Source organism: Aulostomus chinensis, chromosome 16 (assembly GCF_037954235.1).
Source record: "Aulostomus chinensis isolate RoL2024-O1b breed Wild chromosome 16, RoL_Achi_v1.0, whole genome shotgun sequence".
NCBI classification, from domain to species: domain Eukaryota; kingdom Metazoa; phylum Chordata; class Actinopteri; order Syngnathiformes; family Aulostomidae; genus Aulostomus; species Aulostomus chinensis.
In genome coordinates this window covers 7,518,342-7,535,803 of record NC_141335.1, presented here as the reverse complement: position 1 = coordinate 7,535,803, position 17,462 = coordinate 7,518,342, and the positions used below count along the sequence as shown (strand labels likewise).

The following is a 17,462-nucleotide window of genomic DNA, read 5'->3' as shown; positions in this document are numbered from 1 at the left end:
GAAAAGAGAAGGCAAAAGGGCAGGTCTCTGCAGTAAACAGTGAAACAACTCCACACACTCCACTCACTACTTAAAGCTGTCACAGTTTGCAGAAAATGCAAAAGGTATTAATCCCATAATCCCAGAAATTGCCTTCTTTTCTTAAAGCTACAGAGTGTAATGTTTTGTCTCCCCCTTCTGGAACTGAGAGGATCTCAAAAACCCAAATGGATGATGATGTAACCACAGGTTGGTGTGATATGCCAGGCAGTGTAAACTTGATTTAACTGGAGAAGTGCTGGTGTGGTTTGTAAGAGAGACATAACAGTTGACCCATTTTCTCATAAAAATGAATAAGAAACACACTAGCTTACCAAGTAGCTCCCTCATTACACACTCACAGCAGAGTTTAGGTAGAGTGGTACCATAACATCCACTCCTTTCTCTTCTTTATTGCTCTCTGACGAGTCGTGGCCGTTTTTGTTGTCCAGTTTCTTTCTTTTTCTCGTCACCTTCTTAAAATAATCGCCTAAGTCTTTTTTTTTGCAAGTCTTTAAGAAAACACAAAAAACTGGAGACAAAACATCATAAGGAGTTGATTCAGGTAAAAAAAAAAAAAAAAAAGTGAAATTATTTATTTTATTTATTATTATTTTAAGAAGGTGACAATATGTCACATCCAACCCAGAAACATTTCTTTGACGCATGTTCCTCAGTTTTACTTGACATAGTCCCAGCTGCACTCCCACTGTTGCTACACCTTTAGCTCTGGCCAAACAAGGTTTGTGTTTGTCATAATATGCATTTAGAGTGGACTACTTATGAAACATTGTCACATTTAAAAATTGAATATAATGTGGAATGCAGAGATATTTACCTGGTGATGGAAAGTTTTAATGAGCATTGCTTGAACTTGGTTGGCACTGGCTTGAACGTAAGTAATGTTTAAATATTTAAGTTATACACTTTAGTCTTAAATATTTCACCAAAAGCAACACTTGTGATGAATTCCACATCGAAGACTTTTGTCACCATGCTCAGCTTTTTCCCCTCCCAATCCAAACCAAATCATGAGGAGTTAATTTTTAGAGGGATTATCATCGACCTGCTCTTATATGAAAAAATTTACTTTTTCTCCCCTGACACTTCTGGTGATGGCGGCGGCGGCGGTGGTAGAAGTGGTGTTGGTGTGTGTGTGTGTGTGTGTGTGTGTGTGTGTCGGGGGGACGCTCTGTGACAACAGCAACCAAGGTATTAATAAAGAAGCGCTGATAAACTGAAAAATCTCCACCACATCTCATATATTAACATATTCACAAGAGCATTTGGGACCTGTGCCAAACGTGAAGCTGTGCTTATATTTCCCAGACCCTCAGATACCTCACGCTAATTGGTAAAGGGATGATAAAGAATATAATGGGTGAGATTAATGCAATCATGTGAGAGGATGTTGAAGCAGTGTGGGTGCGTGTGTTTGCACTAAAATAGAATTCACTGGAGTATAGGAAAAAATGAAAGACGTGTCATTAATAAAAATCGAAAGCGTCCATGTATCCACAACCTGTGTATTGACTCATTTATCTATAAATGATTCACTTCTAGATTAAAAGTGGAGCTTTCATAAGATGCTCACTGGGATGCGAGCGAGGTTTATTAAGTTACTGTTAAGTGTCACGGCTTGTTTCAACGCTATTTGCTGGAAAGATTAAGTGCAGAAAATAGGAGAGTAACGTTTTGTGCAATGTGCAGTAATTGAAGACTATTATGCTTCATACAGGACAAAGCTATCACACGTCTTAGATTCTCTAAATGAGATTTAAATATTAGTTAAAAAAATCCCATTATGTAGATAAAAATTTCCATTTTTCACTATAATTTAAGAATATTTTAATGTCATCATGATATATATATACATATATACACATATATATGTATATATATGCTCACGTCATTTATTTAGCATCAAGGGTAGTTTTATATAATTCTTAATACTTTACCCTCCTTATCATACGTTCAAGTTTCTGCATTTTCTTTGTGAATCCTCTCTTCTTCGACTGAACTGAAACTACGACGTGTGAATCTCACTCAAACATCGTATGTGTATTACAACCATTTGATTCCTTTCAAACATGGGAGTGACATTTGCTGCTATGAAGGTTTCATGCTACTCAATTTTTAAGTCTTGAAATGCAGAATTTACATTATAAACACTGACTACCTCGGCATGGCTCAGGGGTAGAGTAGCCGTCTTGCAACCGAAGGGTCGCTGGTTTGATCCTTGACCCCGGTGACCATGTCAGTGTCCTTGAGCAAGATACTGAACCCATAATTGCTCCTGATGAGTAGGTTGGTGCCTTGCATGGCAGCCTCCACTGTGAGTGTGTGTGTGTGTGTGTGTGTGTGAATGGGTGAATGAGATGACACTGTAAAGCGCTTTGAGTGCCGCTAAGGTAGAAAAGCGCTATATAAAATTGAGTCCATTTACTTTATCTCCTGCCTAAGAACAGTGACCATAAACTTGGTTTTGACCTTATTTTTCAATATTTCAGGTGCAAAATTATCAGTGTTATTCATCAACAAGGAAGCAGGGATTTAAATGTAAGTCATGTTTGCTGGGCAGGAAAAAAATGACTCGTCTTGCCTTCTTATTACAGCATTTTTAACTGTCCCCACCAACACTGCAAATGCCACACGTGTCTGCTATGCATTCATGTCAGAGCACTACAGTTTATAATTATTCAAGATGGTTTGACTGGTTATCATGCAGATGATTAAAGGCTAACACCTCAGGCTGCCATGAGTCAAGAGAGCACAGAGAAGCATGCTGTTTGTTACGCTCACCTCAATTAGCTCTAGTTTGCTGGTATTTAGGCCATTTATAATCACAGCAGTTAATCTATTATTGACTCTTTTGAGGAGAGGGCAGCTGATTACATGCTTGCCAACCTTGGGAATATTTTTTGAACAGCACCGTCATGTAGTTTTCATGTACCACATCATTTTGCTAAAGTTTATTTTCCCACTAATTGGCTGAACATGAACTCATTCAGGTTATATTTCAGCTATAAAGAAAACAGTGCAATCACATGGTACTGAGCAACTCTTTTGATACGATACATGGACAAATTACCAGTTTAAAAGCACAATTGATAACTGTCTTAGTTATTCCTTTCATGACATGCGCACATCTGTAAAATAATAACCTGTGAATTGCATACATTATTCCAGAAGAAAATAATACATTTTATAGATGTTAACGTCTCTTTTCATTTTAGTCAAAATCATGTGGTAAAATGTGTGATTTGGCAGTTTTTCAGGGGTGGAGACACAACCATGATTCTTGTTATTATGCGACAAATTTCTGGGGGGCATTGAATGGCTTCTTTATCGGTCTGCTCTCTCTCTCTTCCTGTCAGTATCCTTGTTGTCAGGGAATGCTGTCGCTACGGATGAGTGTGTGCTCTGACTGCCATACCAACGAGTCAGGCTCTCTGGCATTGCAGTCGGTTTGCAGGGTTGTTTTTTTTTCTTTTTTCTACCCAGTAACTCCAGGTTCAAGACTGGGGTGACTCCCCTTTGCCTTCACTACACTTGTCATCTGCCATTGTGATTATTTCCAAACTGTGCGTTACACAAACTCCTCTTCTAGGTGAGGTTATTTGGTTGTGCGGCCCATGCATTTGTTTTATTTTGTTGTAATCCTGCCATGAGCTACTGTACTTGTCTGCTTGTTATTATGAATGCAGAGCTACTGAAGGTCACATCTTGCAGTCTGCAGCACAGGGACACATTTCCATCTTAAATGCCTTGTGGAAGGAAAATCTGCTTGTAAATTATGTCATGTTGAGCGAACATGAATGCTTAACAATTTCTAAAGGTTGGTGTACATTAACTTAATTCACAATTACAACTTTCCACCACAGCCCGTTTAGCTTTGCAAAACAGATTAAAGGAGGAAGGGGAGTTTAAGATATTGGCTAAATAAATTTTACTTTCACTTGATATTTGGGTGAAGGCAGGGGGGAATAAATCAGGCACTCTGATTGGTCAAATAGTTCCTTCTTTTGCTTTTCAGCAGCCTGAGCACAGCCGCTTCTGGATTTTAATTGTGCACTGGACTCACGAGCTTCACCAGCTTAAGCACAGTTCAGAGTGACAAATCACACCGGCGTACTTTGATGTCAAAATGCATTTCCCGCTATGCAAAATGAAAAATACAATTTGGAAGGTATGTGATTAACTATGAGCTTTGAATCGAGCAAGGTGAGATGAAAAAGGAATGCTTGTGGGAATACAACTGAGCACGTGGAGAGCTGGATAGCTTAACAATCAGCTGTTGTAATTAGCAAACACAAAGTGGAAGAAACAAACAGACGAAAGGTTAACGACAGAGGGAAGAAATAGGTGAACTAATTAAAGTCCAAAAGCTCTCAAGCAATACAGAAATGAAATGTGTTTGAACTTTTTCTTGTGTTGTATCAATCATTCAATTAATCAAACATCACCTTTATCCCACTTTTTTTTTTAGGTTTGTCAAGTTCAAAGTGCTTGACTGACGGCTGACAAGCCAGTTATTAAACAGAAGAAGTGTTAACTGTGAAAAAAAGAAAATGATGAAAAAAGAGATTTGAAATGACATGATGATGAAGATAATATTAGCGCACAGACAAATAAAGACAAGATTGAAAAAGTTTAATTTGATGAGGACGAAAAGAGAAACTAAATATATAACTTACATAATACAGCAGAACACAAATGAGGAACATGAATGCTAATAAAAGCTTGGTCAGGGTATGTGCATCGACTCAAGCAGGTGATTTGTAGATGAAGAGAAAAATACAGGAGGCCTCCATGGGCACAACTGTCAGCATCAAAATGATGATTAAACCTTGAAATCATGAGTCTCTAATTCACACAACTAAAATGTCTGAGCAGGAATTAGCATTTTCATTCTGTCTCACTCAGGTTCTCAAAGATTTGACTCCAGAACTGAAGTCAAAATAGTGACTTGCAAACATAAACTAAATACAACAGAGTAATATGTAAAAAATTAATTAATAAATAAATCAGACATCATTTAAAACGCACCTAAATCCTCAGGTGAAGCAGTGATGAAAAAAAAAAAAAAGAGGATTTAATGATCTGTGAGGGGAAAGTCCCTCATTACACTGACCAGGCGACACAAAGCTTGAAACAGCCAAGGTTCCAACCATCGCCTTTCTGATTACCGTACCATTCCATGATTTTGTTTGGATCATTTGTGGAGGACATTCTGAAGATGCAGCTGAGTTTGGTGCAACTCTGGTGAAAGAAAGTAAGAGGCCAGCATAATAGGATAAGGGAAAGAAGTTCAATAAGTGACGTGAATAGTATCATGATTCATTCTTAAAAGGAAGTCTAGTAGATTTTCTGTTTACAGTTTCAACACTTCTAGCCAACATCTGGTCCTCAAGCAAAGCGTGCCAGTGGCTTAGAACATAAGTTAAAGTTGCATTTTGGAACAACTAACAGATTTTTTTGGTCAGAGGAACCAAGGAACCATACTGGTTCATGTGCTATAAGCATATAAGACAAACACACCTGTGCAATACCATGAAGTGCTTTAAAAAACAAGTAATTCTAAAATATGCAAAAGTGGGCTATTAAAGGCAGTCTAAAAAACTTGTAATGTGTAATTATGAAAAAAAGGTATTGCCCTGACTAAATGTTTGAGCAAAATAAAACATATGCTTGAAGTCTGCTTTTACAAACAGAGTAAAGGAGTTGAAGCCTAATTGCAGCAAGGACCTTACGGTTTTTTTTTTTTAAATTTTTCCTTGTTATTATTCTTCTTCTATAGCAAGCAAGGAAACTTGCTTAATGATCTCCTGTTTGTAGTCAGTGAGCTCATCAGCAACATAGAGCTAAAACCAAGAAAAACAAAGCCAAAACAACAGAAAGTATTCTGAAATCAATTCTTCGTTTCACAGAAAACTACTGAAGAGTATCTAAATAGCACTTACAAAGTGAAATCCTTTAGTTTTAGTTAATACTGTGGCAGCAGCAGTTTTGGACAAGCTGGAATTTATGTAACATGTTCAGCCTAGTAAGAAAGATATAAATTGAATATAAATCCATGAACCAGCTTTTCAGAATTTAACTGTGACAGGAAGCATCAACTTCAGATATTTTTCTGAGATAATAAAATAAGTCTTACAGATACTGTGCCTCTGAAAGTTAAGATCAAACAACACACACATGTTTTTTGGCAAAGCTTACAAGATTATACAGACAGGAGTGGTAACAAGGAGTGAATATAGTGCCTGAAAGCTTTGAGACCTACAAAAAAAATATCCTTTTCACTGTCCTCATTTAGCAGGAGGGAATCACTGACCTTGGAGGTGAATGTTTATGGCAGAAATAGAGAGCTGTGTGTCATCAGCATAGGTGGGATGTGAAATGTTTCTTAACAATACAGTAAGTCTTATTGAGACCAAACAAAAAAACAAAACAAAACAACAACATCAGTGGACCAAGAATGGACCCCTGAGGAACTCCATAATTCTGGTTCAAATTTACCAATAAAAACAGAAACAGACCCACCTGAAAGATAGGAGTGTTGTGGTCAAGAGATACCAGAATGGAAAATATATTGTTGTCTTATCAAGATTGCAAACTCTGAATAGGACTCTCTCAGGATTATGCTAAAACAAGAAATACAAAACTAACACACTGTTTTGTGACTACAATTACACATGTAAATTCAGAAACTTTTCAAGATTTCCCCAAGGAGATATGAGATTGGTCAACAGTTTTTGAAAGCTTACTCTTTTTCAGCAGTGACAAAGTGACAGACAAGTGAGAAATATTCCAACATTCGTACCAAAAATGAAAAAAGTCCCTCCAGGTGTTCCTGATATATTGCATTCTCAAATACAAGATGGAAGGATGGACTGACAACCTGGAAATATAATGCCTTTATCCACAGCTGTCACCGGAGTAGGGACATAAAATAGTATTATCGAAGTGATCTGTAATGACAGCCATGTCAACCTGCGTATGTGTGGGTTGTATTTCAGCCTTCACTGTAATTTGTGCCATCTGCTTCAGGGTTTTACAGGCAGCTGCATATTGTTTAATCAGTTTTTAACAAGTGAAGTGTGACATTTGTGATCATAGTGGCAGGTTTTCAATAAACATTTGACAATTTAACAATTTAGTTTATTCATTCGCCATATTTAATGCAATACAGTGTTTGATCAACTGTCCGATAAAAGGTGGCAGCTCTTAATTATTGAATAAATGCTTGTCTTCTGTCTGGCACTGTGACTCTACCAGAGTTTTTGATCCACTGATAAAGACTCAGTGATATGACCTACCTGATGGATGAACACTTGTGCTCCTCGAGGGCTCATGAGCAGCACAGCCCGCCGTAGAGTGTCTCTGTACCGATTCAGCTCTTCAGTCCGAAGTGTGTTAAAAAGATCAGTAAAGACTCGGCTGACATTCCGGTCTACCCTCTGCAAGGACACATCCAGACCTAGCCGAGACGCCTGATCCATAAAGGTTTGCAAACCCCGGATATCTGATGGAGGAGAAAGAAGGAAAAAGAAAACATATTCAGATTTAGGAAGAATAACTTTATGCACTCGGTGGCTATGTTATACCCTACTGTTTCATCCCTAGAGCATTAAATCAAAATTTTGGGTAAACATGCACAGTAATTTCAAAACCTGCACATGCAGTCAATACTTTCAGCCTTCATTCCAAGGGCTTCAAGGCAGGTTTTGGTATCTGTATCTGATCTAAAGCATGACAAAACAAAACAAGCACCCCTGTCTTTTTGTTTCCTGGGGTTTACAGAATATTAAACAGCAGGCAGGTGTTGCTCTCCCCAGAGATCTTTGTGTGTCGTTGTGTTCACTGTACAGAAAACCACTTAAAAGAAGCCTGAGCTGCACACACAAATCAAAGGTGATGTGCAGCGAAAAACTCACAATCAGCACACCAGTCTCAGCAGTCGTACGGGGGGGAGCAGCAGCCCTGCATGGTAGAAGTCATGGCACATTTTTAAAAAGTGGTGAGGCAGAATCTCGAGGGCTAGACCTCTCTATTCATCCACAAATGGTGTGTGTGTGTGTGTGTGTGCGTGTGTGTGTGCGTGTGTGCGTGCGTGTGTGCGCGCATCGGTCTTCCCCTATTCTTTGGAGCTGTGATGAGTCATAGGGTGCAGCAGTGCTTTAGTCCTGTGAACAATATTGTGGGAATTTAGGCTGATATGAAAGTCCTTGATCTGGTCTGAGCCCTCAAGATGCCTACTGGTCCTCAGTCTTCCCCTTTGGCCTATGGCAAAGTCCCATATGAAGCTAAACATAAAGAATAAGAGCCTGTGTTTGATTTTTTTTTTTTTTGCCATTGCTGTATTGCAATTTGTATTTCAGTTACTTTATATAATAGCAATGTCTACTGACTCTCTTCAAAAATTTTTCAAAGGGTAGAACAAAACATAAAATTAAATCCTTCGTCACTCCTGACATGCAGCCAAAATCTCACTGCAGCAAAGTGGTAAGCTTGAAAACTCTCTTCCCTCCAAGCGCACGCACGTACGTACGTATGCATGCACGCATTTATTATTTGGATGACTCTAAATTGAAATGGTTACCCCTATTTGTTAGAACACAATTTGTAATTTAATCATGCTTCCTTTGCTCCTCTCCTCTGCATCATTGCAATTATTTCTGGCAACAGTATTATTCATACAGTACAGTACATGTAGTAATATATGACGACCACACACCAAACCCAAAATTAAAGGTTGTTTTTATTCAGTTCTTGGGGATAAGCCAACCATTATATAGAGCCATGAAAATACCAAAGGTAAATGTGTGGAATTCCTATACACACACATTAGAAATTACAGCACTTAAACCCTGAAACCGTTTGATATTCTTTTGGTCTTATTTATCAAATTGAATCTTACAATTAATCGAAAAGGGTTCACTAATCAAAATTTGCTGATTGTTATGGATCAAGGAAAACCTTTACGGTCATTATTCACACCCTGATGTCTTTGACAATATAAATGGAGATAACAACTAAAGAGATGTGCATACACAGCAAAGAGAAATCTTCCATGAATGCTGTTGAGATTTGATAAAGACGTCAATCAATGCAGGGACCTAATCAGACAAATCAGTCGTTTTATTTGTTGCAGGGATTCAGTGACAAAACCTTTTATAATCCAAATGGCAGGGGTCTGGGCAACATGAGAGACATGCTGTAAAAAACATCGTTTTTAATCCATCCAGAGCCCAGGGCAAGCTACAAGGCAATAGCTCTTCTACGACCCTGATAGAAACCTCAGAAGTCAAAGATAGTGTTTCCGACTCATAGCATGCTTTTCCACTGGGTAACCATGCCAGCCACGGACAGCACTGCAGAAAAGAGGATTAACGTAGAATTAAAGGTCTGATTTTGTGTTTACCCAAGCGCCATTCACGAAATTCTGGAGAAAAAAAAAAGTGCCTATGAAAGTGTTGAATTAAAATCTAACTGTCCTAAAATCCAATTCACTCTCTGAAAACTCCCTCCTGATTTATTGCTGCCTCTCCATCTTATGCTCAACAGTATGTACTTCTTAAAAATAGGACAGAAAAGCCGACCAAAGGAGAAACACCCCATGAAGTCACTTTAACATCCTTTTCAGCTGTACCAGAGTAGGGCTCCCTCTTGGGCCGGAGCAAAGCAGAAATGAGCATATCATGATCAAAAAAGCTCAAAGGTTTTTACTAAGCTGTCAAGTTGCATTGCAATCCAAGCAGAAAAGCCTGAGATGCAGTTATGCTACCAGCCTGTTGTTTACTCCAAATTGAGATGAGTCTGTTAAAGAAATCAGTGTTTCTCTTGTAAGAATCTCTTTCTGAAACCGTAGTCTTGAAACAATAAAGAAAATTATATTCAATATACAGTTCCGTATTTCCTCAAATAGTGGCCCAGGCCTCAGCTGAACTGGGCCTTTTCTATGAGAGAGGGCTCTTCATTCCTAATTGCCTCGGCCTGGTATTTGCTCATATTTTATTATCAAACCTGCTGATTTTCTGATCTCTTCCCAATCGACTGACTCAAAAAATGTGGAGCATGAAAGGATGCTGGCAGAGACTAGAATGTGGGAGCAGCTTGCACTTGTGGGGTGAAGGCCAGAGCATGACCCCTGGGACACACAGGAGGCCGAAGGGTCTGACAGCAAAGCAGGAACCAGCTCAGCGCAAACGGATTTTTGATTTTTTCCACACTGGTCAACAAGCAATTCCTCTTCTCTCCACTTTTTTTGAAACATATGTCAACTGTAAAACGCCGGTTGAGGCACGCCATTTGAGTTTGCTTGCATCAGCCAATCCCCTCCTTCCGACACTTTCTCAATCAGCCACAGTTGTGTATGATTCGAAGTGGAAGGATTTAATCAGTCTACCTGGTGTTTATTCTACTCGCTTAGCTTGTGCTGAAACACCCACCTCCTCCCCAGCACTTTCTTTAATTACATGTCTTTCCATTTTCCCAAAGGTATTTCCAAATGAGTAAACAGAGATGGTTGTTTAGGATACATTTTGTCCTTATTACTGCTGGCACATTTTTATGTGTTAGTCCTGCAGTTAGGGTATTTAAGGTGCTGTACTTGTGTTCTTCTGATCACTTTACTCTAATATCATGTCTGCTGCTGACTTTTGGGGATTGAAGCCCCTGCTGGATATGCTTGTACTGCTAGTGTTACATAGAAGCCTCTAAGTTAAGCCATGGAAAAATAGTGCTAATAACAATTGCCCCAATAATTTTTAAGTTAATGAACAGACAAATAAGTGGAACCATGACAACCTTGGCAGAGCTTACTATGGGGTCTTACCACTGAACTTCATGTATTTCCTATCTTTCCTGTCGTCTTCACTCTCCTCTTGTTTTGGAAAGCCAATTAGCGGGAGGTCACAGGAACAGTCTCTTCCTTGTTGGCAGTGTTACTTGGCATTAATTGAGATTAGGTCAAGTTCCACAATAAGTAGCATGTGAAAGACTATGCTGTTACACGAGGGCTTTTCATTGTTCTCAAAAGGCTTGTATCACTTTCCCAGACGTAACTCTAATCCTCACATGATGCAATTCAGACTTGCAGCAAAATCTCTTAAATCCTTTGTGTTTGTCTAAGTTCAGACACTGCCCATGTTATAAATATACTCTACATTAGCAACCACCTCCTACTTGGGACGTAAAGAGGCTCAATCAATCTCATAACTAATCCCAACCTAATTCTCTATCCCTCTAACAGATAGTCAATCACAACAGGGAAGGTGTAGCTGCTCCACACTCATGACTGAGCACAGTTCAACGCAGACAGGCCTGTCATGGACTCTACTGATTATCCTTATAGAACTCCTCAAATCATTCCATCAGCCTCGTTTTTGCTCTCTTAATACAAGTCTCCACTTGAGTCTGGTGCACGTGGGACTCATCCCCCACCACAACCTGCGTCCTTACACAGAGCTTCACACTAAATATTGAAATGTAGTGATTTGATTTCCAACTCTCCTGGGGTCATAATTACTATGGCCACTAGATGGCATCTGTCATTCAGAGATTTTTCTTCACTGGTTGAAACCCATTTGGTTGTTTTTGAAAGTATCATTAAATGGAATTTATAAAGGAATATACTTACTAACAACACATCACAAGCTTTTTGCACAAGAAAGCAAATGTACAACCATACTAAATGCTTACACTGGTGCAGAGGGGTTAAATGCTAACATGCTCCCTTATGCATAGATGGGCAGAATGCCCAAATGCTAAATTATGCACAGAGGGGCTAAATACCATCATGCTAACTTGGGTACAAGTGGCTAAAATATAACATGCTAACTTTTGCACAGACAGGCTAAATGGAAACATGCAAACTTTGTCAGAGATCATGATAATTTAGGCTCAAAGCAGCTAAGTGCCATTATGCTAACTTGAGCACAACAGGTTTAAATGCTAACATGCTAAGTTAGGCACTGACAGGCCAAATGGTTACTTGCTAACTTAGGCACAGAGGGGCTAAATGCTATCATTCAAAATGTTGCAGGCAATCTTCTGTTGAGACATTAAGCAACAAGCTCCCACAGTGTCGGCAAGCTTCTTGAGGTTACTGTTTGAGCAGGTGTGGGCCAAGATAAATAAGCTTGTTTGGTCAGATTTACTGTAAACCCAAGAACTGCATGACTGACTATTTCAATTTGCAACCATTCTGCTGAACAGTGGCTATTTAAAGATGTGGTTGGTTTCAAGGGGGGGAAAAAAGCAGAGAAGAACGACCTGTGCTGTATCTGGTCATGGACATAGAAAATGAAATGGAATAAAACTATCTTTCAATCTCCAAGGGAACTCAACTTACAACAGTTCAGTGAATATTCAAACAAAGTCAAAAGATAAAAGTGAGCAACTGTGTGTGTGTGTGTGTGTATTATATCAACATGTTGTGGTTCATGCCACAATGCACAAGGGAAAGGACATTGTCAATAAGTGAGTTTTCAGTGGGAGAGATGAATATTTATTACATTGACATGCACAGGATCACTATTTTTTGTAAAGAAAGGAAAATGAGGCAAAGATTTCCCACTACGTCCAGTTTACAATTAACTATTATGAGATAATTGTCTAATTTTGCTCCTCCAAATTGGCACAAAGGCACAGAGCACAAATGCACACAATGATGTTGTTCCCATGGAGATAGAGTAGCATAAGAATATAATTATTTCCATTGCTGTTGAAATAAAGAATATGCTCTCTCACAATTCAAAATCAAATTATGTATGAAAATGTGCAATGACAAATGGAACCAGAAGAGGTGACGCTTCAGGAGTTGTTTACGTAATGTTCTATTTCTATGATGAATGCATTGCTGGAGACACAAAACTCACCCTGAGCGTTTCTAGGGGGGGGGGGGGGGGGGGGGCTCCACACACTTTTTTGTTTTCGTTTGACTTCCTATATGCACACAAAATTTTTATCCTTACTAACTTTGTTCACTTTTTTCTAAACCTGTGTGTCTTACCACTTCCCCTTTTCCAAGAAAATCCCTCCATCTGACAGGTGTGGCATGACAGCACAGCAGGATTATTGAGAGGGTGAGTGTCGGACTGGACCTCAGACAGCGAGGGAGCGTGAAATCAGAGTGTTGACTGCAGGAATGTCCACCAGACCTGTTGCTCATCAATTCAATGTTCATTTCACTAACATGAGCTGTCTCCAACATTGTTTGCAAGAATTTGGCCGCACAGTCAACCTGTCTCAGAACTGCAGGTGACATGAAAAACGATTTTCTGTTTAGTTTGTGGCAAACCACCTCAGGGAAGCTGATCTGTGAGCTTGTCACCCTCAATGGGATCTTGACCTTTGTGCAGTTTGTCGTCATAATTGACAACTTGACTGAGCAAATGCTCACCTTCAATCACATCTGGCTCTTTGGAAAAGTGTTCTCGTAATGGATGAATTCCAATTTACTCAGTGACAGTACAATGGCAGACATGTTGTGTCGCTCCTTAAAATAGTGAATGTGTCAGAATGTGAAATGACCAATGTTGTCCCTGCTAATGGCATCTTTACCAGATAACAGATACAAGTTGTGAAGAATTCCTCTGTTGGCTGGTTAATCCGGTTCTGACCCACTGGATTTACAACAAAAGAAAGGTTGTAATCACAAGATATATACTCTTTTAGTGTCCTTTATTGTGATCAGTCAAACGCATACCTGTGCAAGAGTTCTGCACTTTAATCATTCTGCTGATACGCCACACATGTCAAGCAGAGGGAGTCTCTTAGCAAAGCTGAAGTACACTAACAATTTGTGAGCAAAATGTCAAAAAAAATAATAATTTGTGTGCATATATGATCATCTTTTACTTGAATTCATGAAAAATAGGAGGTAAAACAAAGGTGTTACATTTGTATTTCTGTTGAGTTTATAACAGCCTGTGGCTCCATCTGCATGTAGACTAATTCGCCGCTGATAACACCGTGACTCAGCAGATCAGCAAATCTCCCATCACTCACAGTTCACTCATCTACTTGAAGTCATCAGCGGTACAAGAAATTAAATGTTCTTCATCGTGTTCATTCCCATTATCTTTCTTCTTTGATATAATGTATAACTGAAATGGAGGATAATGTGAGTGTGGTCAAAACCTACATCGTTCCACTAGATGGTGATACACAGACTTGATGCCCAGAGATGAGCGCAGTGCTTGGACAGTCACAGCCAATCAGCAAATCTAATTACGCTTCTCACAGAAAGGTCATACGGTATTCTACATTCCAAAGGACTACTGCTTGGTAGTGGTTAGATGTAGTTCTACTCTCAGCGAATCATGTTTTATTGTCTGGTTGAACATAAGAAGTCAAAAAAACAAAACACCACCATAGTAGAACTTGTAAATGCCGACTCCTCCGATTTTGGGATTATAATTGTCTTGTGTAACATTTCTGCAAATAATAGAATTGAGGGAAAATTAAAATAAAATCCAATCATGTCAGGCAAGCTAGAATAAAAAATTCTATACAACTAGTTCAATGACTGTAAATATGTGACCAATATTATGAAAGGAACCTTTTTATTTGACATAATTATACTTTCTTTTATACCTTCTTAGAAATATAAACTATGCATGAACGACTGTGAGGTTACACAGTCTCATTATTGCTGCTTAATATTAATAATAATAATTATAATAATAATCACAAATAAGATGTTTGTGCTAGAATCTATATGGCGATCACAATGTATCAAGAGGCTTGTTAGTTAATGGACTAAAGACAAAAAGGTTTTCACACACTGAAATGTAACTTGGAATGAACATTTTTCAACCCGAGTTAATTAACACAGTGATAAAAGACTGCACTCTAAAACACTCTACAGATTAAAACAGCCAAATTATTGATATGAATAATTCCTGTGTTTGATTAAACAAAAAAAGCAATGAGAGTGAATGAGTTGAAGTTCAGAAAAAAAACCTGGCGATGAGTGAAAAAAAAATGCCAAGTACACTTTTGATATGTGTGTTGATTCAGATTTGAATTACTCCCTAATTAAGTCACTCAAACAGCCTCAGTAAATTTTGAGGATTTTATTCTTTAAAATGTGACAGGGTTTCAATACAGAAGCAGGAAGTGTTGGATATTTTGTCCTAAACCATTTGGTAAACATTTTATGTTATGACCATAAACTAAAGAATGCTGGAAAATGAAATGAAGCCCTGTGGTTTAGCGCTATATTAGTCAAATTTAATTGAACCGCTTACATTTATTATAGGTACACTACAAAATCTGAGTTAAAGTGGATGAATTACTGCCTACTCATATGCAAAAGTCTTTAATTGAAGATTCACTATCTCTCTAAACAGACATTTACAGACTGTACTTTTCTCCAGGCAGTAGTGTGGGTCACCATGATACCGCTTCAAGGCAGGCGCCGCGGGTATTGTGCCTGTTTGGTGATGAGGATCCTAATTAGCCGCTACATTCTTAAATAAAACAAGTGTAGAGTTTAACAGTCTAATGAAAGCACAGTTGTTATGGGTGCCTAACTTTGCAGCACTTTGTTTAACGGATTCAAAAAGCTGGTAAGATAGACTTTTATAACATGACGTGAAAGCACGTCTGGATAGACAGACTTAAGATGAAGGACAAACTAGTCAGAGAGATCATCCGTCAATCCATCAATCCATTATCCACGGCTTATCCTCCCAGAGTCTCAGGATGCTGGAGCCAGTTCCAGCTCACATTGCAGGCAAGTACACCCTGGACAGGTCGCATGCAGATCACAGGTCAGACGGAGACGGTCAACCATCATATTCCCAGCTACGGACAATCTCGGATAAACCTCACTTGCTTGTTTTTTTTTGGCAACATGCATGGAGGAGGAGGCCAGGGAACAGAACCTTCAGGGAAGAACATTCAAACTTTATCCTCTTCCACTGTTCTTTTTTTTCCTCCTTATTGATCCAACTCCAAGCTGCACTTTCTACAAAGGGTGCCAATATCAGAGAAAAATCCAAAGACAGAAATATGAAATATAATTTCACATACTTTCATATGGAGCACCATCATCGACCACAGAAACTTGGAGGAGGGTATTGGGTGGCTATATTTCCTTCAAGTCTTGGTTTAATATATCAACTACAGCTTCCATGGTACTGAAAAAATAAAACCGATTTACACTCCCTTCAAAATTGCACTCTTCCAAGTAGTAAAAAGATTATCCAGCAGTGGTAACGTATTGTCTGAGGAGTCCCAATGCAGCAATATACTCTCTTTATGTCCTTGTACTGCCTTGCCAATCATTGCTTGATCCACGGTTGCCAAATGTGGGTCAAGAAGGGTCTGGTCTAGCGGGGCAACGTGATGAGAATAAGAAGCAGAAATGGAGAACATCTGAGAATATATAAAATACTGTTGGGACATGTCGCCTTTCTCTGGTGCCCAATTAGGCTCTGACTTCATTAGGAGGCTACTAATGGTGACTGCAGCAAAGAAGGAGACTTGTTTTCCCCCCCAAAAAACTCGATAGTGAACTTTGACAATTTTTTTTTCAACAATGTGCACAAACTCTACACAACATCCAACTGTGTGTAAGTTTGAATGGGATTGGGGAGGTTCTTTCATCTCTGTTCTAGGTCAATGTATTCCTTTCAGCATGTGAATTCTTAATTTTAATTCCGCTTTCCCTCAGTTGCAGTGTGATCTCTCCCCGACATGGGAGAAGGGTTTTCGAGCATTTAAATTTAAATGAAAAAGCTGAAATCATCTTATTTGCATGTCTGATAAGTGTCATGATATATTCGGCCATCAGCCTTTTACATTCGTACAACTCACCGTAGTCGCTCTCATAGAAGATGATAAACTTCTGCCAGTGCAGTTCTGAGATGAGGGTGAGCAGCACGTCATTGATGCGAACGGGTGGACGTGCAGCCAAAGTGTAGCTCTCTCCGTCTGGGCTTGGGTTGAGCTGGCAGGCGGTGCGGGGTGCTCCGTCCCCGTTCCTCTGGATGAAGAGGTGGGGGATGTGCATCGCATCTGTCAGAGATTGTAGGGCACTTGCAGCTGCGCAGCCTGTAGATGTGACCAGAGCCAGGATGCCCTGGTTCATCAGCTCACATGCTGCACCGCAGAGAAAACAAAGTGCAGGTTAGGAAAGAGTGAATGGAGGGAAATTAAAGAATAAAACCAGACGGAAAAGCAGTTGAGGAAATGAGGAAGAAGGGGACACTTACATACGCGTTTGGGGTCAGCTCTAAATTAAATATATTAAGTAGGGCTGTGGATCATTCAAGTAAGGCCCTCAACTGGTCTTAAGAGTTTAAGATGAGTCTTTGTGTATCCTAAGAATTATGTCAGAGCCTCAGCAGTTAAGATGACGGAAAGGGAGGACTTGGTACTGAAATTATGAGAGATTAAGAGGTGGCACACCCTGTAGATCCTCGTTCCCC

The 17,462-nt window shown here is 39.2% G+C and overlaps 1 protein-coding gene across 4 annotated transcripts in view; it reads right to left on the bottom strand.

Moving 5' to 3' along the window:
- The window catches only part of grid1a (glutamate receptor, ionotropic, delta 1a), a 228,449-nt gene that overhangs the window by 77,851 nt on the left and 133,136 nt on the right, over positions 1-17,462 (bottom strand). For all 4 annotated transcript variants that reach the window (XM_086180636.1, XM_086180637.1, XM_086180639.1 and 1 more), the window contains exons 3-4: positions 16,849-17,133; positions 7,338-7,543 (exon numbers count right to left, since the gene is read on the bottom strand). In XM_086180636.1, coding sequence (XP_086036762.1) covers positions 7,338-7,543; positions 16,849-17,133 — 491 coding nt within the window. The remainder of the gene's footprint in view (positions 1-7,337; positions 7,544-16,848; positions 17,134-17,462) is intronic.